General features: G+C 46.3%; 1 protein-coding gene across 5 annotated transcripts in view; it reads right to left on the bottom strand.

Annotated features, from left to right (window-relative positions):
* The window catches only part of LOC142579872 (MAM and LDL-receptor class A domain-containing protein 1-like), a 245,253-nt gene that overhangs the window by 182,516 nt on the left and 35,683 nt on the right, over window positions 1–27,054 (bottom strand). For 4 of the 5 annotated variants that reach the window (XM_075690505.1, XM_075690509.1, XM_075690506.1 and 1 more), the window contains exons 6-9: window positions 24,706–24,870; window positions 21,276–21,379; window positions 20,694–20,787; window positions 10,564–10,704 (exon numbers count right to left, since the gene is read on the bottom strand). In XM_075690505.1, the coding sequence (XP_075546620.1) occupies window positions 10,564–10,704; window positions 20,694–20,787; window positions 21,276–21,379; window positions 24,706–24,870 (504 nt within the window). The remainder of the gene's footprint in view (window positions 1–10,563; window positions 10,705–20,693; window positions 20,788–21,275; window positions 21,380–24,705; window positions 24,871–27,054) is intronic. The other variant, XM_075690507.1, reaches the window with a different exon arrangement.

Here is a 27,054-nt window from a genome sequence, read left to right as displayed (position 1 = left end):
TTGCATGTCCTATAATGGAGTTCCACCTCCAATTTAGGTCGTGAAGAGGGTTATGATGATGTATAACAGCACCCCCTCCCCCCCCCCCCCCTATGTAATACCCTCCTGCGAGGCCTCCTGAGGGCCTTTAGGGGCATTCTGAATAAATAAAGATAAATAAATAAATAAATAACTAGGGTATAAGACTTCTGGAGGCATGCTTTTCCTGTCTTTTTTGCCAAGTATTGTCGGCATATTGCACAGTGCTTCATGCATGTCTCAATAAAGTCGAAACAAAATTTGGCATCATTCTAACTTTCAGCCTGTACGCCGCTTATATTCTGAACCCTGTGGCTTTGGCAATCATGACGTCGGTCCTTTATGTCGCTCACTTTCATGAGATTCCTTATATTTGCAATGGCTGTGTCAGTAGAAACAGTTATCAGCTATAAATAACTAATAATAAGCCAGACATAACTCGGCACTGAGAGGGGCGCGTAACCAGCTTTATATCGGCACTTGGAAAGAACAGTCGGTGCATCATTGCTGTGAAGTATTATGGATGGTGCGAGTACTTCTCGTGATCTTGCACCTGAACAGCGATTTAAACGGACAATAATTAGAGAAACAATGACGGCAGAAATGCCAGAAATTATGCTCACGCGAAATACGTGTACACTTTGTGGAACGACGGTAATTTTTATTCTGAGCGCTGTGTCTGAAGCGTTACCAGGGTGCCATCTAAGAGACGCCCCTACTTACTTTCTAATGCCAGTTGCGATAGGGATATTGTTCTACGTTATATATATTTTTGTCTGCATTACCAAAATGCAGTAAATTTGCTGTAAATTTGCTGCAGGTTTTCTGCGTGTACACTAGATGTTGTGGTATGGTCTTGTTCAGTCTTAAGTTGTGACTTGAATCCATTGTATTTATTCCACGCGCTCAAGCTTAGAGTGCGAGTTTACAATTTTCTCGTTGAAATAACAAATCAACTGCTACAAAGCCTAATGAATGAAGTGTGTTGTATAGCTCAGAAAGAAGAAAGTCCCGATATATTAAAAAACAATAAATGGTTTAATGTAGGAAAAAATCTGTTGTTTATCAAGGAGGCGAAGTCCTTCAATAAGGATAGCTCTTACGAGACATGCGGGACATGATCTCTAGACATCAGCCTGTCTGCCGTAAATAGTGATTCGTCACGCGACAATTCAGTGATACTTCGCATTCACGGAATACAAACGGAGTTGTAACGTTGCGAGGCTTCTATACATTTATGTTCTCTACTTTCTCCGACCGAGAAAATGTTGTGCACAAAATGCTTTGAGCAAGAACTCGTTGTGCACGTAATACAGCATTCGCCTGTCGAGCTCCCTTGTAACGCTCAGAGTCGTAATGTAGTCTAGCATATCATGTCCTATACCATAGGCATGAACGTTCGTATTCCAGCCTCACATCTTACAGAACGGCCACAATTTCAAAAAAAAGAACACGTTAACGGGTCTGTGCCGCAAGCGATGGTTGTCCTGTAGCAGGAAATTGGGAAATGACTGCGAAATTAGCGGTGTTTTCTGGATGATGTTTCCTGTTTTAAAACAAGTTCAATTGCACGAACGAATCTCCTTGTGTACCTGTAAGAACAATCATTTATTATGCCTACGGACTAGCTTTCTAAAAAAATTAAGGAAAAGGTTAAGTGCCAAGTTTTACGAATTGTGGCTGCTAGTTTTTTACCCTGAAAGTGAGAGTGAGTCGTCATGCAGTTCGTAATAATTGTACTCGTTCTAACTTTCTTTTTTTGAAGTATATCTTTTAATAACGTCGGCAGCTTTTGAAATTATTTGACTGACAGTGAAGAAAATATGCCTATGTGCCACGAAACTAACTAGTAAGTTTCTGTTAACGGACTGCGACAGAGAAAATGCAGTTAAAGCGAAGTGGGTGAACAAAAATGTGGAAAGGGATCATGGATGTGAAACCAGCTGTGGAACTGTATGGTACCGCAGAGAATAAAATCAAGAAGAGAGACGTCATTAGACTCCGAGTAGCCGCGCACTGTCTTAGAACCGATACACGGGTATCTCACTCTCTGAACTCGGCATTATGGGGGAACATTTGCCGATGACAATTCGTCTGCACGAGGTCGCGGGATCGAATCCCGGCCACGGCGGCCGCATTTCGATGGGGGCAATAACACCTATGTACTTTGATTTAGATGCACGTCAAAGAACCCCAGCTCCGTGCCTCGTAATCAGAAAGTGGTTTTGGCACGTGAAACTCCATCCAAAAGAAAAAGAGAATCCCAGCTGGTCCAAATTTCCGGAGTCCCCCACTACGGCGTGCCTCACAACGAGATCGTGGTTTTGCCGCCTAAGACCCCATAATTTTTTTTTCAAGTAGCGCCGGAACTATTCATCCTAGTTTGTTATCATGTGAAAGTACCCATAGAGAAAAAGTAAAGAGCAAATTACCCGGTCAGAGGCAGTGAGTTTTAAAAATACATCGAAACTGGATAATGAAGCTGCATTCTAAATAGTAGAAATGGCTGGATGGATACAGTAAAAGGAAAGTAGGTCCCGCGTTCCCTTTTGTACACCTTCTCACGCTGTTCGCTAATTGTGCAGGCAGCCATGTTGTTCCGTTTCACGTTATCCAAATCGCTTCTTATGGTCAACTGCTGGCCATATTTCGTGCAGCAGCCGTAGAATAAGCTGGCAAAGAGCGTCTCCTACATCAATTCACTTCAAGTGAGACGTTTACGTCACAAATTACGCGTAATTATTTACGTGTAAACAACTACATTTCTTGTAGATTTTTAAATGATCCGTTATTCTTTACTTGGTAACGCTCGCTGTAATTGAGTTACTCTTTTCTGTGACTGACTACATTTAACAAGTTACCTTACTGACCAGCTATATTACCAACTGCAACAGGCGATGCAGCTTGGATGACTTGAATTTGCCGGGAACCACACTAAAGAAAACATGGTCGTACAACGCAGCAACCTCGCGAATTCGAATGTTCACACAAGGAAATTCTGGCACTGAGTAGTTGATTCGTCATCTAAAGATGTTGGCTCACGAATTTACTTGGTGCCGGTGTGGCTCGATATCAATCGCTGCTTACTTATTCAGTTTTAAATATCCCTAGTGGAGCGCCTCATACCTGTACGAAGAACAATGAAACTCTGCAGTACAGAGACAACACAAACGCGAACATTGCGTCGTTGAGAGACCACAACTTCGTGCGCAAGGTGTTCGTGTGTTACAACACCGCCCTTCCTAGCAGAGCGCCCATCGAGCGAGTTCTCATAGCGGCGGTCGATGCCTTTGTGAGAAAAGGAAAGAAGGTGACTAAGAAAAATTTAACAAATTATGAAAAGAAAGAACGTGTAACGTGTAAATGACTGCAGGGGACACACTGAAAGAACATGGACAGTTCGTTGTATTTACGGTATTTGTGCAACAAATGTCAGGGGGAAAACTAACGCAGTTCGAATTGGATATAGTTTAGTATTTGCTCAGTCACTGTCGTCTGGCCGCATTCGGTTACTTTACTGAACTCCATTTCTCAGTGGAGTAATTGTAGTCATAATCGTCCACAGTTGAGAAGATTTGAGGAGCATCAAAATACCAAGTGCGAAAGAATCAACATATACAGGCGCTGGCTCTGTCGCCCTAGTGCGCCAGTGCGCTGGCCAAAAAATATATGTGCAACTAGTCCAGCAACGAGTTTTATGAGTAATCGGTTTGTTCTTTTCTGCAACGACTATTAGCTTGCTTGAAGCAGCATGCCAGCACAAGGGACCGTGTAAGACAGCAGACAGCAGAAAGAATACCGTAGGAAATCACTCTTTTTTATAGTCTTTGGTTTTTTTTTTTTTTTTGCTTCAAATTTCATTGCGGAACGTCTGTGTCAGCATGTAGCAGTGAATGTGTGAGCCCTCGTAAAGTGCGATCAAAACACTCAAAATGTAAGGCGATCTGCATTGCTGATCCTCGCAATATGTTCCCGTAGAACTGTTAAGGTACGTCCTCCCTTGCGGAAATAAGCGCGCGCAAGGCGGCGCGCTTAAAAACGAGTACCGCGTTCCGAAGGCCACACCACTGCGCGTTCGCGGAAAGCGCCGGGCAGGCGCAGAATTCTCACCGCAGAACTGCCTTTCGCGGCGCGTATTTAAGCGCGCGCAAAGCGGCGCGCTTATTTCCGCCAGTGAGGACGTGCCTTAAAGCGCATATATATCAAAACGTTTATTAAGAAAAATGCAGAGAGCGAGTGGTTGGAGCCCCTAGTCCAGGGCCCCACTGGCTTGAACGGTCCGCCGTGCTTGGTCGAGGAGCGCTAGTTGAATCTCCCGATCCTCGCTGGCGAGCCAAGTCTCCCCCTGCTCCCTTCCGGAAAGTTCGCCGGCTATTTTTGGTGTATTAATTTTGGGTGGCCTGTTCTTGCAGTCCCACGTAATGTGGGTGAGAGTTGGCCGGCCTCCGCACCAAGGACAGCGAACGCTGTACAGCGTAGGGTGAATGGCAGTTTTCAAATAAAGGTTTATAAATGTGTGCGTCTGTATTCGGCGCCAGTCATGAGAGTCCTGCTTGGATAGGTCAGGGTGTGGTGGACTGTACTTTCTTAGCTCGCGCCGTTGGTGCTCTAGGATGTCTCGTGGTAAAAAGAGGTTTTCGTCAGAGTGTTCGGCCGCTCGGTTGATAAAAGCACGAGCTGCGCCGTCCGCTCTCTCATTGCCCTCGAGTCCTGCGTGACCCGGGCACCAGATGATCATGTGTTTCTGCGTTAGGTTGGATCCTAATAGGTGAGTGGTGCTGTGTGGTAGCCTCCCGGTGAGGAAGAGTCTACATGGGACTTGGGAATATGTGAGAGTTATCGACGATTCTCCTAGAGCGTCCTTAGTTTTAATAGCTAGCGCGATGGCTGAAGCTTCTGCGGTATTCGCAGATGCAACTCTAGCCGTGGCGCAAGTCACAAGCCCTTGATTTCCGGCCGCTCCTACAAGTGCGAGGGCGTATTTGTAAGCACCACATCGAGCGACATCTGTGTAGTCTGTATCCGGGTTTCCACCGAATTGCTGCATTAATTTTCGAGCTCGAGCACTTCTACATCCCGGGTGGTATTTCGGTCTCATGTTCTTAGGAATTGGGGCTACTATGATCCTTTCACGAAGGACTTTGGGCAGAGATTCGGGTTCTTCTCCCGCATACTGTGGACGAGTAGGGTAACCCACGCGGCAAAGTAATTTTCTGCCAGAGGAGGTTAAGTTAAGCCTCTCCCGTTGAGACATGAGCGTCGCTGCCCGTAGCTCCTCGTAGTTATATTGAATCCCGAGGGCCAGCAGGCGTTCAGTAGAGGTTCCCTGTGGTAGGCCGAGAGCCGCTTTGTATGACGTTCTGATCAACGCATCTAGGGCCTTTAGTTCTGTTCTCGTGTGGTCCTCGAAAGGGAAGCTATACTTGAGACGATTTAGCACAAAAGCCTGCACGAGCCGGATCGTCTCTCTTTCCCTGAAACCTTTTCGGTGATAAGTTACTCTACGAATCATACGGGAGATCTGTTTCATCGTAGTCCTAAGGGTTTTAATGGTGTGGTCTACTCGGTTGTTGCTTTGCAGCCGCAGTCCGAGGATTCGCATTATCTGGACCTCCCTTATCTGGCTGTCTCCTATAGAAAGAGGTTGACCGGCTCGCGAGTTTGACGGCCTCGACCTCGTATCTTGATAAATTCTGATTTATCGGGAGCGCAGCTCATTCCGCTGCTGCGAGCGAAGGTTTCAACAACGGTCGCTGCTTCTTGCAGGATTTCTTCTTTTTGTCCTAACGAGCCGCTGGTTGCCCATAGGGTAATATCGTCTGCATATAACGCGTACCCTAGCCCAGGTATGACGTCGAGTGTTTTGGCTAAGCGTCTCATGCCGATATTGAAAAGTAGGGGGGAGAGTATCGCCCCTTGCGGTGTACCTCTATTGGGCATGGGAAAAGGGTCTGAGCACGTAGTGCCAATGCCTATTGTCGCATGCGACAGGTCAGGAAAGAGCGGGCGTAGTCATAGATTCTTTGTCCACAACCGATGTCATTCAGCTCAGATAAGATAAGTTCATGTGAAATATTGTCGAATGCGCTTTTCAAATCAAGAGCCAGGACGAGATGTTCCGCACCAACCGTGGTGTTGCAAAGAACTTCTTCGCGAAGTAGCAGGAAAACATCCTGTGTCGACAAATGTTGGCGAAAGCCGAATATGTTTGTGGGAAATAGGTTGCGGTCTTCAATGTAAGACGTGAGACGTGTGTGGATCACTTCTCAAATAATTTGCCAAGACAGGAGGTTAGTGATATCGGCCTGAGATTTTGTAGATCATGAGGTTTTCCTGCTTTCGGAATAAGCACGATTTTGGCCTCCTTCCACTGTTGTGGAACTACGCCCCTTTCCGATATATGTTCATTAAAATACCGGGTAAGCTGTTCTAGGTGTTCGTCGATCAGGTTCCGGATCATAGCATTTGTGAGCTGATCTGGTCCTGGAGCAGTATTCTTCTTCGCAGCTTGCGCTGCCGCGAAGAGTTCTGCCTTAGTTATCGGAGCGTCTAGCACCGCGTTTTCTTGCTCTTGGTATGGCAAGGGGCATGGGGGAATGAGAACTGCTCCTACGTACTTCTCTTTAAGCTTAGTGAGGAGGGCCTGATCTGTTCCTCAAAATTCTCCGGCAAGTTGTTGAAGGGTGCGGTTACTGGCCGTTTTTGTTTTTCCTGGTTCCATTATGCTACGAAGTATGGCCCATGCCTTGGAGGTGTGTAAAGTTTCGCGAAGTGAGTCACAAAAGCTCGCCCAACTCGCTATCTCTAACTGCTGTGCGTAAGTTTTTGCCCGCTCGGATATTTCAGCAATTCTGTGGCGCAGTTTGCGATTAAGTCGCTGTTATTTCCATCGTTTAGTTAGCCCGCTTCTGGCTTCCCACATATGTAGCAGATGGTTGTCAACTACCGGCGTTTCCGCTGTGAGCGCTAGCCGCTTAGATGTTGCTTTATGAGCATCTCGTATGTGTGTTGCCCACTCTTCAGCGTTCTCAAGTGATATCTCCGGCATGGGGATTTTGCGATAATTTACCCAGTTCGTTATTACCACCTGGCCACAGGGTCGCCGAATTTTAGGGGAGCCTACCGACACGCTGATAATGAAATGGTCAATGCCTAGATTCTCTCCTAGATTGGTCCAGAATACCTCGTCGACATTATTTGTGAATGTGAGATCTGGAAAGGTGTCTGCACTGACGCTGCACTGACGGTAGTCTATACTGATTGCTATGTCCTTGAACACCATCGTCGCGACCTTAGGGTAGTCTGGGTGGGATATCGTGTAGTAGCCAGTCAATCTGACCGGCTTGTTACCGATATCTTGCAAACAAATAACATCAGGTTTGACTGGCACCGTGTCAATGTGTTGTTGTAGAGCTGCCGCCCGTTTGTGGAAGGTGCGGTAGTTCCATTGCTAAATTTTGAGATATTCGTGATGTGCTCGCGTTCTACTCGCCATGAATAGCGCTTTCGCTGTCCTAGGTCGGTATAGGTCGCTGACGGCGGTTAGATTGAGCACTTGGGCTAATGCTAGCTCGCTTACGAGCCGCGCTCTTTGCACTGGCCACGGATTCATCGACGTAAGTTTTTAGGCTTTGACATTCTGCGTACATCTACTGCTGAAAATTTTGCATAGTTTGTAATTGATGCACAACTTGTTGGAGTGTGACCTCCATAGAATTCGGCGTCGTTATAACCTCGAGAGGCGTGCCTGCTGCTTTAGTATGTGCTGTTTTGTTCGTTTTGGTACAGCGACTAGATTGAGGGAGGCCAACTCTCGCGTAATTTCTGCCAAGCTCTCGCGGAGAAGCTTGTTCTCGTTAATGATCTTCCGATATTCGGGATTTTCTGTTACAGGAGCAGTAGGAGAAACGACTCGTGCCCAGCTTACCGTGTTATCTTGTGGCGCTTGCTTGGTCACAGTGCCGAAAGCCCCCGAGTTAGGCGATTTTGGTGATCGGGAATGAGGTGGGTTTTTGGGATTGGAGTTCCTTCGGGTCCGCGAACGTGACCTGGATCGACGGCGAGTCTCTGATACCTCCGGCGAGGGATCCGATGCGGATTTTCCATCATCGGAACTGAACCAACGTAGGCGTTGAGGTGGCTTCGTCGAGCTATTCTTCCGGTTAGTCCGTTGAACGCCAGTCCTCGGCGTTGCTTTGGGGTTTGAGACGTTTCTTACAACTTCGGTCTCCTGTCATGTGAACCTCCCCACAGGCTGCACACTTGGGAGCGCACTCATGTCCGGCTACAGGGTCCCGTTGTCCACATGTACGACATACTGGAGTGTCCGGCTGGGGACAGACGTCCGATCGGTGACCAATTTGGTGACACACATTGCACACCTGAGTGGTAATTTTGTAGGGACAGCAAGCAAGCTCTCCGCCGTTGTAGTGCACGTACCGCGGCGTAATTCCTCCAAAAAAGGTGATAACGGCCGTTTTAGTGTTACGGAACATGCGCGCTTGGAGAATTTCAACCCCTTGCGTGCGTTTGCGTAGATTCGCTTTTAGCGTTTCAGGCGTCGTGTGCGGGTCCAAGCCGTGAATGACACCCTTGGTTGTCCCGTCACTTGTCGCTACGTAGGCGTTGACCAAGTGAGGCCGGTCGTTGATGTTTGGCATTGCAATACGTCTAACGCACTCCGCCACCGTCTGGTGTGGCGTGGACACGATAAAGGTGTTGGAGCCCGGCTTGATTCTGAGCTGAAATTGCTCACCTGATATTTGCCCGTTGCATGCAGCAATCACGGCATCCGCCAGTAGTGGACTACTCAGGTTCTTGACCGGGAGCCCTTGATGCGGTCGCACCACTATCTTGAAATCATCCTTTGGCAGGGGGGGGGGGGTGTAACCACCTGAATGCTGGTTTGTGTTTAGATTTTCCGGTTGCTTGACCAGCGGAAACTTGCTCATTCTTCAAGGTCCCCGAATATTCCAGTGCTCTGGTCTTCTTCTCTTTCGCATCGTTTTTTTTTCTGCCGAACCGTGAGGACCGTCTGCCAATCCCCATCTGTTTGACTTTGGTTCTCTATCCCGGCGTTCTGGTCGCTGGGTCCTTTTGGTGTCGTGAGGTTGTGAGCAGCGGAGTCTTGAAAATCCATGTTGTGAAGGTCCTGGCGGCGCGTGTCCGTCACCCACGAGGGTCCGGGAGGCGCAGTTGCGTCGGGCGGTTGATTTGCAAAAGCCATCGAGCGGTCGGTGGGAAACGGCGAGAAAGCCGCTTCCCAAAAATGCCTTAAAGCCAGGTCCACGCTATAGCGGCAAAGGTGCCTTAACGATGAACCGGCCTCCAGTGCCGTAGAACATCTGTCACGCGAGAGGTGTCCAAAAGTAGACGGCAGTTCGGCCGGCGCACCGCGCATGCCGCAGGACCAACGGGCCAATCGACGACCGCAAAGATTCTCGCCTCCACCACGGGTGACGCAACCACGCGCTGCGGCTTCTGTTCCAAGCAGAACAATTTCCGCTTGATAAAAAACGATATCCACTGTCAAACGTTAAACACGAACGAGAGCAGCGATACTTGTCGAGCTTAGCTGCAGTTCACGGCTACCGAGGGCAGACGACCGGCTCGGCTGTGCTCGCATCGCAGTCGACGCCTATATTAGCGTATTTTGCTTATTTGCGCATAACTCTTGCGAACAGCGACGACGACGGTAAGAAAATACTAAGGCTTGTGAGCGTCGGCGATCCATTCCGAAGAGCAGTCAGCTTTAGCTCTGACGTGAACCGGAAAAAAAGCTTAGCGACTATATCGGCGCCGCCGAGCGATCAGCGGAGGTGAGGCTGCCGTCGGTGCCAGAGGGGCCACTCCACGGTCACCGATTGGCCACTTAGCTGTACGGCTACCGCACAAGTGGATCCCGGTCCCATCCTCTCTACGGCAAGGAAATCTTGCAGTCCGCAAGCGACACCGCCGTCGATTGGCGGCCCGCGTGAGGAACGTGGACGGGAATTGAGCTGGAACAGGAATACATTTCCCCACACGACCTCTAGGACGTTGTTCGTGAAAGTTTTCCAAGCGCAAAGTTTCTAGCAAAATGCTATGCTATGAGCACTGGCAGGCTCCAGTTGCAACATTCCACCTAGCGATTCTAATTAAGAAGTTGGTAAAAGTTTATTAATTGTTAATAGCAGGGCCACACAGCATTCGATTTACACGGTGGGATTGTTCATTAGAAAAATTAGCATATAAGTGCCCGCTGAGCTGTCGTCAGTGACTCTCGGTGTCTGAATTTCACCTTAGGTGTATCTTGCATCTTCAGTTACGCGATACTTTGCATTTTGCATAGAAAACGCAGATAGTGATACAAGCCTTGCCGAATGTATCGTGATGCAGATACAAGATGCCCAAATACTAGCTTAAGGCAGTATGCAAGATACATGTATCTTCAATATTGCCCAACCCTCAAATTTGCATGCAACAAGTTGAGGTCACCGTGCAAGGCGTAGTCTCTACTTGATTCTATATGTCACTTGCTTTCTGATATTTTAACAGTGGATTTACCTGTGGTGTTCCCGAATGTGTGGTCGTTGGCTGGGCTTGCCAGAGTGGTTTTCATGTTACCGCCACCCAACAGCCAACGTGGGTCGCGGTTTTTCCAGGTGCACCAGCCATCCTCGAAGTTGCAGAGGCCATCATTCTCAGCTGTGAAATAAGAATTATGCGATAATTTTTTTTCGAATGATACTGCTGTTCCGGGCAAGCTGTGAAATCTACATGTCCCGTCATTTCTAAGTGTAAATTATGAACATGTAAGATGCTCCCAGGACGAAAGCGAGGTACACTCCCGGCTGTCTACATTGCTATTCGGGATCTCTAAGAAAAAAAAGGCCATTGAGCCACAAGTTCGGAATTTGCTTGTTCCGTAGTAGAGGAGAAAAAAAGGAGGAAAAGGCAGGGAGGTGTTTATTGGCAACGAATCTTCAGAGTCTTTGTCCATCATCTGTGACTCCAAGGGAGCTACCCATGTTCCGTAATAAAGCATTCGATCTGGTCATTGCATTTTCTTTTAACAAAACGTTCTGGGTGCTCCACCTCTCTAGGAACAATTATGACATCAAAGATTTGCTTTAGGAATTACTTTGTCCCTTCATTCATACACTTGGAGAAATCACACATTTTGATTTCTGTAAACTCATTCAGTCAGTTAGCACCCACTCAGGAGACTTATATGTGAACTCTCATATTAATGGAAAAAATATCTTCGGATCTGTCCCGGTTTTCAAGCAAAGAATGATTTCACAATAAGCTGTTCCCGTGATTGAGTCGTTCAGGAAATGAGAGATAGAGACGAAAAATGGGAGGTAAACAAAGACAGAGAGGTAAACTAGGCCAAACAGCACTGTTTGCATCATGTGCGCTAGGGAACTAGGGAGGTAGAATAGCAAAAAGAAAATAGAGGGAGAGCACGAATACGTAACACCAGGCGTTCATGCGCGATCACAGGATCACTTGCTGGGCAATAAGCGACGAATGAACGGCTGCCACTCTCATAGATAACCAACCTGCTAAAATGACCTTAGGTAGCGTTGAGAGGCTGAGATGTCAAGGGGAAGTGAATAAATGGCTGTACCTTAGGCCTACAGGGAGCGTAATACACGCGAGACGTATTTTTCCAATTGGCTTCACACCCACCGATCCTTTCACCGCAGCCTACCTAAGGCGATTATCATGAACCTATATATATATATATATATATATATATATATATATATACATTATTGTTTGTATGTCCCGACATGGAAGACACTTTAATAATGCAATTACTAGCTACGCGTTCCTTCCCGCGAAGTGGCGACGGCGAAGAATTTAGGAGAGTCGCCTTAAAACTTGTTTTTAATGGTCGGATGTTTGCAATGCATCAGTAGAATCATCCTGCCAGAATTGAAGCGCGGTGACTAAACAGCAAAATGCTATCAGCATAGAGTTAATATAACCAAGGCTAGTTGAAAAGCTCCCCGCAGCGCCTACGCATTGAGATCGGTAACCGTGAGTGCGCCACTATGTCGCTATTCTGTGCAGGCGGGCAGGCGCAGAGGACGGGATGAGATTCAGATGAAATGTGCAATCAGCGTCATCCCGAGCCTCCAACAATAGTGTGGCACCATCTAGTGTAGGCACCTGCAAACGCATCCTTTCATCATCATCAGCAGCAGCAGCAGTTATGTCCGCTGCAGGACGGAGGCCTCTCCCTGCGATCACTAATTGCCCCTTTCAATTAGGCATCTTTTCACTCAGCGTAAACCTTAATTCAAATTTTTACGAATACATTTCGGATCTGTCTGAAATAATATATAATGACTCTATGGCTCTTAACCTGCTTATAGCCTCACAAGTGCAGTTTCTAATGAAAGCTAGCAATTTCTTCCGTTACCCAAACACGGAGCTGATTCGGGCCCAGAATGCGAAGAAATAACAGCTAATATATCATGAATTCAGTTGTCATATGGGAATGGAAAATGCAGACACCTTTGTCACTTTGAAATTTATTGCGTGCATTTGGGAATACGCCTTTGATTATGGCAGACTGGACAAAAGAAGATTTTTAGTCGTATTTATTATTGCCGAAGCCCATGCGAAATATCTTAAAATAAATATCTTGATAGTTTTCTTTTTAATGAGCATGGGTGTCAAATTTTTTAAAGCACAATTGACCCAGCCTACAGAAATTTATGTGCTTCATTTGGTACGGTGGGATCAAGCAGCTTTTTAAAATTATAACTGCAGTTAAGTCATCATTTATTACCCGGGGAAAATTCGAAAAGAACGCTCAACGGTCACCGGGTCAGATGAACGTTGACAATAATGGCAGGATTGAGATGTTTATTCAAAAATTGCATTGAGCCATTTAGGTAAGCTAAAAATTACACTAACTATTTCTTATGGTTCAATACACTTCTTAGCATTACTGCATTCAGTCAGTGCTCAGTCGACTGAATATTCACCGATCTTTATATACCTAAGCGAATAAAGGATTCTTTACTTAATTAATTAATTTATTTATTTTCCCCGCCGCACCTAGGTGGCATTACAGTTGGAAGGCTGCAGTAAAGAAATATTGAGCGTGTCATACAATTAAAAGGACCGTAGTACCAGATTCAAGCAAACGAATGAGCGTATACATTCAAAGCGCCACTGCGAAACTGTTATTGTCAGCAGTATCAACAACCACAGAAGGTAGCTGGTTCCCCTCACGATTCCTTTTCGGGCCAAATAAATCTTTAAACTGCTCTGTTCTCTACTCGCGCGCATGATCCACTCGCGTGGATACATAACGAGGAGGCAATATATAATTATCCCGCACTATGGGAGTTCTAGAGTTATAAATGTGAAAAAAACTTCTGCCATAATTTTTCGTTTCTCTTTTGAAGCAGCTGCGATCCCTATGCCTCCTTTGCGGTAGCCATGCTGTCTGCAGTAATAACATAAGACCTATCGGGCCCCTAGATTTTGTACTTTCTCAGTCTCATCCCTTTCGAAGAAAGTTGATGAATCCCAAAGTGTGTAAGCTTATTCCAAGGAGAACCTTACGCTGGTCGTGTTCAGTAGACCACGAGCTTTTTTTTTTGGAAGAGCTTGACGTCCCGTCACAGGAACTCATTATTATGCACACTTTCCTCCGTTGGATAGTCTGTGCTGGAATTCTACAGGTACTTGAATTGCAATACACTACGAAAACAAGCAGGATCGATATAGTAAGTCGTGCCGTGCATTGTTTTCTTTTTTGTGAAGCGCGTGTGAACAGTTATTGCATGTTTAGCTGCATGGTCCATTTTCAACACCATGCTGAAAATGGACAAGCCGTCGTCATCCTCCTCAGCCGCCTTTTACATGTATGATGGATAACCGCCGTGGTTGCTCAGTGGCTATGGTGTTGGACTGCTGAGCACGAGCCATGGCGGCCGCATTTCGATGGGGGCAAAATGCGAAAACACCCGTGTACTTAGATTTAGGTGCACGTTAAAGAACCCCAGATGGTCGAAATTTCCGGTGTGCCCCACTACGACGTGCCTCATAATCAGAAAGTGGTTTCGGCACGTTAAACCACATAATTAATAATTAACATGTATGACGGGCTTCTGCGCATGTGTCTCCTGCCGCATGTTGCGATCTGCAAAGTCAGAACAAGAATAAAAAAGCAAATTTTCGACACCTGCAATGGGTTCAAACGGTTCTCTGGGCTTTCGCACGCTGAGTCAGGCATTGTTGTAGGAGACCTAACCTCGGTTCCTATAACCTGTTGACCCGGATTGTATTATATGGCGCGGCCACGAAAAGGGGACCAACGACCAGCGCAGAGGCCTATGCCACGGCGTACGATTCACCCGCCACCATTTTAGCCACAAAATCCTGCAGTCTGCTTTACTCATGTGGAGGCCCCCATCTTCACCTTCGGTGCATTACTTCGCAGCGCGCTAGGTTCCTCCACGCTCTCTCGGCCCTTCCTTAAGTAGTGGTTGAGGAGTTCGAAGACGTTGTGCACACACCCCACGACACCACCCCTTATGACTACTTCAAAATGATGGTTAGCAACACAAATCCATATCTGCACGCATGTTCCTCCAGCAGCTTCTCAACGAAGAGGAGCTCAGCGGCGTCGACTGTCGGAACTTCTACGTTATATGCGGCGGCTCCTCAGTGACTGTAGGTTCGCTGCAAACAACTAGCTGCTGGGTGAACTGTTCCTTCAGCGCCTGCCACAGAATCTGGTGGTCGCCTTCGACACCAAACCAGAAGACATGTCCTTCGACAATCTTGCAGAGCTGGCCGACCGCATCGCTGGCTATTCACCAAGATGTGCTTTGGCAACCATGGTTGTTCCCCTGTCGCACCTTCAAGATCGGTAGTCTCGCCTTGAGCAAACTACTGGTGAACTTGGTGAGACCGTCACTGCCCTATGGTCATCGCCCCACCGTCATGAGTGCGACCGCGATTGCCGTTCCATGTTCCGCTCTCGGTCCAGCTCCTACTCTGGCCCTCGTCGCGGTGCCTATTGCTGTTATTACAGCAAATTCGGTGCCAGCACATCAGTGTCGTTCCCCTTGCAGCTGGCACGGAAATATGCTGCAGAGTCACTGATGGCATCAGCTGACTCTGGCCGTACGACAAGCCGCCTGTTCTACGTCCCCGACAGGATTGCCGGACAACAATTTCTCGTGGGCATATGCTGGATCCATGCTTAAAGGTCCAAGTGCAATAAAAAATTACCTGCTCTGAGGCGACATTATTTTGCCGCCTCTGGCTCGGCGTGGCAATTACCAAGGCCTACTCGTTCCGCATTGGAATGGGGGATACGCCCATGTGCGACTCTTGCGGAACTACAGAAACGATTGAACACATCCTATCTATCTGTACCCAATACGACGACAAGCGCGAAGTTCTTCGGACAGCACTGAACCAGCTGGACTTTAGACCATTTTCCGTAATGAAGATCCTTGGACCCTGGCCCTAGGAGTTGATGGCACAGAAAGCCACGAAAGAGCTCTTGAAATATCTCAAGTCGGCAGGTCTTGAGAACCCTGTGTAGACTCGGAGGGAACCTTCAACTGTGTGCGAAACTGTGCTCTCGCTCTTCATCCCCATACCCCCTTCCCCCAATGCAGGGTAGCAAACCGGACGTGCGCCTGGCTAACCTCCCTGCCTTTCCTCTCTTGTATTTCTCTCTCTCTCTCTTTTGTGGACACAGGTGCAAAGGTCGGCGTCGTTGCTGCTGCGCGACTAGACCAGCAGCGTGCCAAAAAAAAAAACGCGCCCCTTCAAGCAGCCAAGAGCTCTTCTATCTATACGTATGGCCAGCGCTCTCTTACAGTTGACGTGAGTGTGATTCAGCTTCCGATAGGTGCTCAGTGTTGTAGACGTACGAATGGTCATATTGAGTGCGGATTTTGTCACCTACTTCGCTCGTAGTGTTGACCTCCACTCTCGTCGCCTCGTGGGCACGACCACTACGATGTCAATAAAATGTATGAACACACCGATGACTTGAAGCGCTAAAATGGACGGCACCACTGATACCACCATCTGCGTTCACCTCAATTGTGTCAAACTTCCCAGTCATCACGAAACCTTCCAAGTTTGAGCTGCCAGTATGTCACAATGTCACGCTTCATGTTGCCAAGGTGACCCAGTGTTCTGCCAACCCAAACGCCTACCTGGTGACCGCCTTGCCAACGCAAAGAGAGAGCTCGACCAGCTGCTGCAACTGGGCATCTTCCGTCCTTCGTCGAGAAATTCGTCTTCTGATTTTCCCATGGTACCAAAGTGCAACCCAGGGTACTCATGTCTCTGCAGTGACTACCGTGCGCTCAGTGTGTGCACCACCCTTGATCGCTATCCACTCACTCACATTCATGACTTCGTAGCCGACTTAGCTGGAACGGCAATATTCAGCAAGATGAATTTAGTGAAGGCCCATCATCAAATCCCTCTTGAGCAAGCAGACATCCCAAACGCTGCAATTGCGACACCATATGGGCTTTTCGAGCACGTCCGCATGCTGTTCGGGTTTAGAAACGCTGCTCGGACGTTCCAAAGGTTTATGAACGAGGTCACACGAGCCTCCCCTTCATCTTTGTATACCAAGCTGGTCGCTAGTATTTCCCCCGAGCAGCAAAGCAACCATTTTCGCCTGGTAACTTTCGGCTCCAGGAACACGGCATCCTCATCAACCCCGCAAAGTTTGTCTTTGGTTTCCATGACATTCAGTTCCTCAGACCGCGTGACTTCCGAAGGAATCCGACCGTTGGAAAAGGAAGTTCAAGCCTTGTGTAAGTTAACTCGCCCAAAGTCACTGCGAAAGCTGTGTGAGTTCCTTGGGCTGCTCAACTTCAACCACTGTTTTCTTCTAAACATCGCCCGAATTATTGTAGTAATGACCGAGCTTATCGAAACCAATTAAGCTCCGTCCGCTCCCCTGCCCTGGCCGTCCGACGCAGAAGAATCTTTTCAAGCTGCCAAAAACGCATTGTCAGGTGCCACCCTGCTGGTGCATGCTCTGCATGTGCCACCAATGCGTCTTATCACCGGTGCATCCTGTGCAGCTGTCAGCGCATTTTTGCGACTGCTGCAACGCAACTCCTGGTGCCCACTCACCTTTTCTCCCAGAAGCTGAACGCCTACACAAGTGCGCTACAGCACATTCTGTCGCGTGCTACTTGCTGTATACTTGGGCTTTCGGCATCTCCAACACCTTCTGGAAGGAACAAGCTTTCAAGTCTTCACGGATCACAAACCTTTGAAGTTCGCTTTTCGCGGTAATCACAACAATTTTACCACACGAGTGATACCCACACCTCAATTGCTTCTTCGAGTTCACCGTGGGCATACGATACATCAAGGGCCCAGTCAACGCAGCCGCAGATGCGTCGGGTATCGCCGCAATATCCACGGCGACACTTCGAAGAAATTGCCGAGTGTTTAGACAGCGTTCAAACGTTGAACTTCTGGACCTCTGGTCCTCTGCTGCGTCATTAAAGTTGTCCGACGTTCTCTTTCCATATTCTTCTGGTACTATCATTTGCCACCTGTTAATGGGTTGAACATGCCCATTCGTTGCATTCCGACTCCGTTATCAAGTATTTCACAAGCTACACGGCGCAAGTCATACCGGAGTTCATGCCACCTAGCGTCTAATTACATCGCGCTATGTGTGGCCTAGTGCGAACACTGATGTGCGTATGCAACGCGGCACGTCAGCGGTCTTGCTCGTATTGCCGACGCCTATATGCCATGGACATGCTTATGAGATGGCAACTTTTACCTAGTTATAACCGACGGGAATTAAACGTTACTGCGTCGCCTGCGTGTAGGAGTTTCACAAAGGCCTACTCAATCCTGATTGTAATGGCGGACATTCCCAATTGCAGCATAAGGGGTGTCGCAGAACCGATTAAGCATCTCCTGTGTGACTGCCCCACATACGAAGATGAGAGGAGTGCCCTTAGGACAGCTTTGGGGCACTTAGACGACAGAATCTTCACAGAGGAGATCTTGGGCTCCTGGCCTCTTGCATCTCCTATGTGCAAGGCCACAAAGGCGCTGGTCCGTTTCATACAATGCACCAGCCTGTATGACCGCATTTGAGTGACTCAGCGATGAACGCTTGTGTGTGCAACAGTGCAAACTGTGAACTTCTTTCTCCTTCTACTCTTTCAATCCCCTTTTCCGCTTCCTCAATGCAGGTTAGCCTACCGGGTTCAGCCTGGTAAACTTATCCGCCTTTCACTTATGACTTCTCTAATTCACTGTGACGTGCGCCGTGGTGCTCACAAATGCTTTCACTGCCAACGCTCTAAGACGACATGACACACAAAGTCGCCAATTCCTCCTTCTGTCCGCCTGACGCCCCTTTTCGCTCACATTCACATCGACATCGTTTGTCCACTGCCACCATCCCGAGGTGCTCGCTACATGCTCACTTGTGCGGACCGGTATAACCGCTCGCCTGAAGCCTTTCCTCTCATTGGTATAACGGCACTTAGAGTGGCTTCCGCGTTTGTCAGTGGCTGGATTTCGCGCTTCGGGTGCCTCAGCGTTATTACGACCAATCGCGACCGACAATTCTAATGTAATCTGTTCCGTGGTTTCACGTGCCTGCTTGGCGTCCGCCATATTCATACAACCGCGTATCACCTTTCGGAAAATGGAATAGTTGAACGCCTTCAGCATCAACTTAAAGCCGCCTTGATGGCCCACCAGGCTTGCTCAACTTGGGTTGAAACGTTCTTCTCGTCCTGGTAGGCGTGCGCTCCTCTTTCAAGGAAGACCTCTCCTGCACAGCTGCGGAGCTGGTTTTTGTCACAACGTGGCGGTCGTCATCGGTCCGAACAGATCTCAGGCCTTTTGCCGGCTTACTCGCGATTAATATATTGCACTTATATATACAAGTGCAATATATATATATATATATATATATATATATATATATATATATATATATATATATATATATATATATATATATAATGCACGGAAAAGTACTGTAGGTCCTGTGCATAGGTAGTTGAAGAAACGAAGAAGCACACGTACAAAAATTGCATTTTGGATGTATTAACGCTTCGGCCGTGGCGGCACGGCCTTCGTCAGAATTCTGACATTATCCTGACGAAGGATATATATATATATATATATATATATATATATATATATATATATATATATATATATATATATATATATATCATGGGAAAGGCGCGGTTCCTCAGTCCGCGGCAGCAGGCACCAATCCTGGCCTACCGCGGCCAACATCACCCAGCCCAGACTTTTTTCTCCGCTTCTTCGACTGCTGACCCCGATTCCGGAGTTCCTATAATATATATATATATATATATATATATATATATATATATATATACGTGTGTGTGTCTGCGTTCTATTTGGGTCGATCTGCACACATTTAGAATTTCAAGTACAAGTTATGTTGCGGTACACAACACAATCATCAGCAAATATTCTCATTGATAGGAAAACATTTGCGGAGACATCATTTATGAAAATTATATGTATAAAAGGACCCAATATCGACGTTGAGGAATATCGGAGAATATATAAAAACATATTGGATGCTGAACCAAACGCTATCATGTATTGTGAACGAAATATAAGGCATTCCTTTCTCCACTGATTCATTTGGGGAGTACGTTGAAGCAATGCAATTAGTCACCCCATAAATCATGACCCACCGCATCCAAACCTTTCCTACAGTCCATAAACGCAGGCTATGGAGAGCTCGTTCACTGCAGCACTTCGCACCCGTTGTGAGAAATTCGGGTAATTGCTTGACATGGGGGGGGGGACACAGCGGCAAAATCAATGCTGCTTTGGGATAAGAAGCGAATTACTTTCGGTGCGCTTCATAATGCTAGTGCATAAAACGTGTTCCAGGTTAATACGCGCTATATTTATTCAAGATATCAATCTGTATTTACACACATGTTGCCAGGGTGCAGATTTAGGATCGGGTAGAAGACGGGACAGTCTTCATTTATGTGGAAAGAAGCATGTGGATAATGATTTCATGAACACTATTCCTAAAGTAAAACAAACTGCGTGCATTACTTCAATACGTTCACGACCATTCATCCGAGCCAGCTGCTTCAGAAGAGTTAAAACGCCCCAGAAGTGCTCTAATACCATTATGATCAACCAATATACCTTCTGTATCGTCAATGTTGACATTAGAAGGATAAGGCAGTATTTCTTTGATACAATCGAGGAAGATACGGAGGCGAAGAAGTTTTGCAGCAGTTGACGTTATACCAAGCCTATTTTTTTGTTATCCCTCGTCATGCTCAAGCGGCGGGACAGTGACCTAATTTTTCCCGATACGTTCCGCATTATTGCAGAATTTCATCGCGTTCATTTTGAACCGCCTGTAAAAAGAGTCAAGAAAGACGCTGTTCTTTCTCGCTTCTATTGATTTTTTTGCGAAGTGTTCACAATAAATCACATAATTTCTTCCAATAAGGCAGTTTCCGTTCATAAATTTAGCATATTTTCCTTGTGTCTTGTTTGCAAGACAACGTAGTGCTGCATTGAACCAAGATTTGCTTGTAGTGCGTCGGGCAGCTGAACTCTCGATGCCCCCATGAGGGTGCCAATTATCCCATTGCTCTGAAGAAGAAAAAGAAACTCACCTCGCTTGCCTTGGCATTTCCGGAGTTGGATGGCATCTATAGCACAGAATGACCTCAAGAAGCCTTTTCCTTTCACAGAACATTGGAGTTTTACCTGTAGATAATTTATATCTTTATCAACACCAACTAGCCTAACTGTCCATTCTCGTACTTCATTAATTATGTATAATGTGGTGACTCTAATCTTTTTGTGAAAGGTTCACAAAAACTGTTTGACATGAAACAGCATTCATAGTACACGGCAACGTATGTGACGGCTGACCTTAGACGCCTATAACTATAAGCCCTTCTTTTTGTTTCAATGTAATTTTGTTCATTTGCTTATTAGCCTGCACATGTAAGCGCTGGAATACGGCCTTGCATGGAACATGGAGAGCTTATGCTGAAGTATGAACCCCGAGCACTGGTTAACATGCCATTTCTCAAACAGGACACTCACAGCAGTGCATCTGTAATGCGCCTTATATTGTATCGATGTCGATGCAGTGTAACCTTCTCAGACCATTGGATTCCTTCTTTTTTTTTTCATAACTACAAAGCTGCAGAAGACATTCCACTGCCTTTCTTCCGCCATGGACTCACCGTGAAATCATTTTCTTGCATGAATGCCATGTCGGCCGCAGTCCATGATCCCTTCATTAGCTCGCGCGAAGACCACGTCCAGACTTTTTTAATTTCCGAGCCTTCTGGAATACAAATTTAAACAAATCAGGGCTGTTACGCACAAAATAAAGTAACAAACAAAGAAAACAGTTCTGCAGACGCTTTCGCCTACCGCGATCCATCGTCGTGATGGTATTTTCATCGATTGGCTCAAAATGGCTGCATGTTTTTTTTCATGCTTTTTATTTTGCTATTTATTTGTCATGATCGCACGGTGTTCTCGAGGGTTTCCTTTATTGGTCATTGCTGCTTCCTTGAGATACACTGGTTCCCACGTCCACCCACAAGTACTGTATATTCAGGTGCGGTAGTCAGCAGATGACAGAATAACAAGCGCAATAAGCATCTTAATATTTCAAAGGATAGTACGCAATCGTTTAATTGTTTGTTCACATGATACCTGCCATGGCTCTCAATGCGTTATCTTGAATCTTGATTTCTATGATTGCTTCTCATGTTTAGATACCCTTTGCCTCAGTCAGCTCAAGGCGAGTGCACAGGATTACCTGGGACAGTGTTTTGTGAAGATCCGAACAATTTTCAATTCTTTTCGTCTTTTTTTATGTTGCGGAGCAACTTCGTTGCGTCATTATTGCCGCGATCGCAAGCAGCACAGGCAATCATTAAACAATATTATGCCCATCAGCATTAGTCATAAGCATCGTCACTTTAATGGCCACGCAGAATTTCAGTAAATTTTGAGTGCGATTTTTTTTTTTTTTTTGAGGCCGCAGCAGGAAGTATTGCAGCGAACGTAGACGACTATTTGCATTGTCTCTCGTAGTTGCACAACTTAGAAATGAAGCGATGTCCTTCAATGACGTTATTTGTTTAATTAAGCACTGTAAATTGCTAATAAAGAGAAAAAGTAATAATTTTACGCATTTACCCGCCATGGTTGCTCAGTGGCTATGGTGTTGGGCTGCTGAGCACGAGGTCGCGGGATCGAATCCCGGCCACGGCGGCCGCATTTCGATGGGGGCGAAATGCGAAAACACCTGTGTACTTAGATTTAGGTGCACGTTAAAGAACCCCAGGTGGTCAAAATTTCCGGAGTCCTCCACTACGGCGTGCCTCATAATCAGAAAGTGGTTTTGGCACGTAAAACCCCAAATATTATTATTTTACGCATTTTTACTTTCGATGTAAGCAATAATCCTTTCCATTTTTTACAGACTGATCTAGGTTATTCTCATCATCGATAGTCAGTTTCCTTGAAAAACTAGCTAGTTTTCTACCGTAGCTTCCAAGGAAGGATTTATGGTTATGCCACGTGTAAGGCGTTGACGCCATATTGCATAAACAAAATGTTGCGCGCTCTGCTTGTGTTTCAAGGCGACAGTGGAATTTCATGCTGCGCACCGTAAGTCTTATAGTGGCCGATTGTTCGACCTCATTTTCACAGCGTGGCTGATTTTAGTTGGGAAGTTCTGCATACAGACGGCGAAATTTCACACACCTCTACAAACTTTTTCTTATATTTTAACAGATTCTCTGTACATGCGCGTTAATATACAGGTTTCAGAAGCATTGACTGACCGCAAAAGACGCAAAGTATGGCAATGATCTGTTTTTTTCCGGTCTCCTCCGACTAACACAAGCAGGGTCATGATAATTTGTTCAATAACTATTTAATGGACTTCCTTATTTACTTCATGTGACACGCCTCATGAAAAAATAAAACCTTCCAAAATGGCCTATACTAGCCCCAACTAACTTGGTTTCGACCCCGTTGCGCTCCCGTTGTGCACCGGAAGCTCAACTGATTAGCAGTCTGATATCCGTCATGACAGGAATGAAATGCTTGAGCAAAGGTCACATTATGCTCAGCATCGCGTCGGTTTAGTAAAGAATTGTGGTGAAAACTGCTGGCATATGGAGCTATTAAAATAATAAGGAAGCACCTAAATACGACACAGTGGCAGATTGACATGAGACGGGCCCACTTGTACACCGCAGAAATGCGCTAATAAACGTATCACACGTGACAACGTCCAGCGCATGCGCACTCGCGCACTCACAGAAGTATCGCAGACGCTTGTCAAGCTTTAGCAGCGCACATATCCGATTACGTCACATGTAATCTTGCAGAATGTCCGGTGAGCCACCTTGCCATGACTGGGCAGTATTAAACCATGAAAACGGCAATGTGCTTTGAGAAATCTTTGAAGGAACCCTCACTATTACAATACAATATCTTTGTAAGCACTGCTTCAAGTAACCTGAGTATCGCCGCGATATTTTAGCTGTGCTGTCCGCTCAATTCTATGTCATTCTTACCATCCGCCGTTTACGGCCGGCTAATCTCATTGATAACGAGGGCAGGACCACTGCAGAAGTGTGAAAAGCGCGACAAAGAAAAGCATTGAAAGGCATCGCTCCAAAATCACGGTCCAGAAAGCAATGAGATATGTAGACGTTCTTGACATATACTGCGTTTAACTTCACATGTATCAGTCGAGCTGTTATGAATGCCTTGTCATGGATGTGCACTTTGCATCGTTGTGTGGTGCTTAACAAATTTCACTTGCTAGTTTGAGCCCGGTCTTTATTGATTTTTTTTTGTCTGGCAGTTGGTGGCATGTCTTAGTGCTTGTTTTTCCGTGACTCTTACATGGTTCCGCGTTCAGGCGAGACACGCAGTTGTGTGTTTATTGCGTAACACCACACCTCACTGGTGCTTCCACCGAAAAATATGACGCGTGTGGCTCTGCAATAAGCACTTAATTCGCGCTTTGGTGTCGAGTCAAATTAAGAGATGCGCACAACATTCCAGCATTAAGCCCCTACAAAACGTTGGTGTGGCAATGTCCAAACCACGAGGTCTTGCGAAATTGCACACAATAGCGAATACCACGAAGAATCCTACCAGGACCCTACCAGCCACAATGAAGGATTGAATTCAACTTCACGACACACGTAAGAAAACGTTTCTTTGCTCGGAGCTAAGCTCGCTCAATTTGTCTACGATAAAGTCCGGGCCACCAGCTATATAAGGATGGCCCAGATTTGAATCTGCCGCTCTCTATGCATTATTTAGGTGCTTTACTCCTTATGCATTTGTACTTTCTACTACATTTTTTCCCGAGCTTTTTTTTTACTCCTTCGTCAGTCAACTGTGTTTTCTTTTTTTGTATGTACCTTCCCCTCCTGCCTGGGCCTTCTAAGGCCTGCAGTATTCCTAAATAAATAAATAAAAATAAAATAAAGACTCAAACATCCAAGGTCCTGCTTATTAGCTTTAGCACAGACCTCTAATACTTAAAGCAACTAGGGCCTTATTTTAGTAACGACATTTCCCAGCATACAATGGGTCCAAAATATGTGTCGAGACAGATGTCTAACCTACCTTGTATAGCCACATCTAGGCGGTATTCCGTCTCCGTGTCTGTGTACCGCCCAGGAAGGTAATAATGAAAATCAAGACACTGGGTTTCAGCGCTACCATTCAGCTTTGGCGACGTTAGCACACCACTTCCGTTGTTGCCCTTTAATTCCAGGTAGAGCAAGCCACCTGCGAAAAAGTCGGACCCCCGTCCCCAGGCGTGTGCGAATTAGCCTCAACTTTACGTGCAGACGTTCAATGTTTCACTACTTACCTTCCAGCAGTCATTTATCGGTGCCAACATACATTGCTGGTTTCTCTTTTGGCTAACAAGCACCCTTTCTTTAAAGGGATTGACAACTGACAAAATGTGCTGTGAGACGATGAAGAACATGAACGGAACATGACTCATAGTGGTGTAATCCAGCACGCTGTTCGCCATTTAAGTAGCAATTATAATCTTAAATTGGCGGTGAAACTTCCTAAAACCAGTAAGTAGCGCGGCCTGGCGGGTAAATCTTGGCCCAGATGTAGTAAATGAGATTACTGTACGTAAATAGGCTGTTTTTAAGTACGGCATACTTTTTGCTTAAAGTTGCAGTTCGTAACTTATTAGAGCTTGTTCTTTATTCTACGCGCGTTACGAATTAAAGAAAGCCCCCGCTGACGAGTGGCATGGGTGTCTCCACAATGCATGGCGGCGCACGGGCTTCTTCTGCAGGCGCTCGAGTTTGCAAATAAGCATTCAGAGTTGTGTGCTCTTCCTGCGAGATACACAATGCCATCGACTAGATGTGCCGTAAGTGGGCGCCTGCACTACAATATTAGCATACGCGTGGCTACACACTGAATTGCGTATCACATGTAAAAGCGTTATTTCGTGTTCGTGAGCTCAATTTGGCATGCTAAGAGAACACTCTTGACTGCTGAATGAACACAGCAGTTGGACAGGTAAACACGGAAGAACAGACGTTGCTATTATTTTAGAGACGTTTTGACACTTTGCAAAACATGGATGGCAGGAACATCATCTTCATAAAGAAAATAATACTTTCTCACACCTACGGCCGCACTTGTCGTGTGCCTTGCACCAATGCTGGCGTATAATCCCAATCGCCCATACCTATCACTGTTTTCCGCATGCCTACACTGAGAGACTACGCCCTCACTGTCGTAGTAGCTTAGCGTCCATTGCATTGCGCTGGTAAGCACGACATGGCGGAATGGAGTCCTGGACGCGGCGGCCGCATTTCAATGGGGGACATATGCAAAAAAAAAACGCCTGTGTACTATATGCATTTGATGCACGTTAAGGAAACCAAGTTGGTCAAAATTATTCTGCAGTCCCGCGCCACGGCGCGGCTCATAATCAGATGGTTGTTTTGGCCCGTAAAACTTCCAATTTTTTTTTGTCACTGCACATAAAAAAATTCTTATGAAATATGTTCCACGGCGTTTCCCGCCTTGCCACTTCACGATTAGGCGCGCTGACCCGTAAATTTCCCGTTGCACGAAACGAAATGGATGCCGTGAAAAGTCGTTGTGAGCACATTTAGAAGATCAGATAGAATTTTCGGCGAACACAAAGTTTACGACACAGTTAACTGGAACAAAAACAGGTTCGCAAAGGCTGCGCCACTTTTCCTATCATGCACTGAGGAGGCAACGCGTCATATGCGACCTCACGAATAAATCTGACTGCGAGGTACGTGCTCCTTGTTCTCAGCCACTCAAATTTTGTATAGCATCAATCACCATCCCACCGTAGGCTTTGCCAATTTGGTTATATTAGTATATGTTTGTATATTCACACAGCCAAACATCACAACGCGCATAATATTGTAAGAGGCCGGCCGATGCGAATTGCTTTTTCGTAGCAGGTTCCGGAATGTCCTCACAAGCCCAGACCAGCTCCATGGCATCTACCATCACCCCTACCACCCTGTCAGGCTATGCTGTCCAACCTACCCCTGGGAGTTCAGTTCTGGCTGACCAACAGACCAGCGAGGGTAGCTGAGGACCACGGCTACCCGGTCTGAAAAAGCCGATCAGAACCAATGCCACAACCGCCTTTATAAACGTTTATTGAATCAGTCAGAAATAGGCCCGCAAAACACGGCGAGAAAAATTATGGGGATGAGTATACTGGGTGCCTCACGTAACTTGAGCCAAACTTTAAAAATATGCAAATGCCACGTTGTTGGACAGAACCAGGGTAGTGTTGTTTGTCATTGCCTGGAGATATATTATTTTTGTGCTCCACTTGATTACATAATTAGTCCTAATAACTTAATAAACTTTTTAATATTAAATTTAGAGGAAAAGTTTCAATAAGAAGATTGTAAAGAAACATGAAAAACTCCCGAGAAAGTT

Source organism: Dermacentor variabilis, chromosome 4, assembly GCF_050947875.1.
Source record: "Dermacentor variabilis isolate Ectoservices chromosome 4, ASM5094787v1, whole genome shotgun sequence".
In the NCBI taxonomy this organism is placed as follows: Eukaryota; Metazoa; Arthropoda; class Arachnida; order Ixodida; family Ixodidae; genus Dermacentor; species Dermacentor variabilis.
The sequence above is the reverse complement of the archived record's forward strand: the minus strand, read 5'-3'. Positions and strand labels throughout refer to the sequence as shown.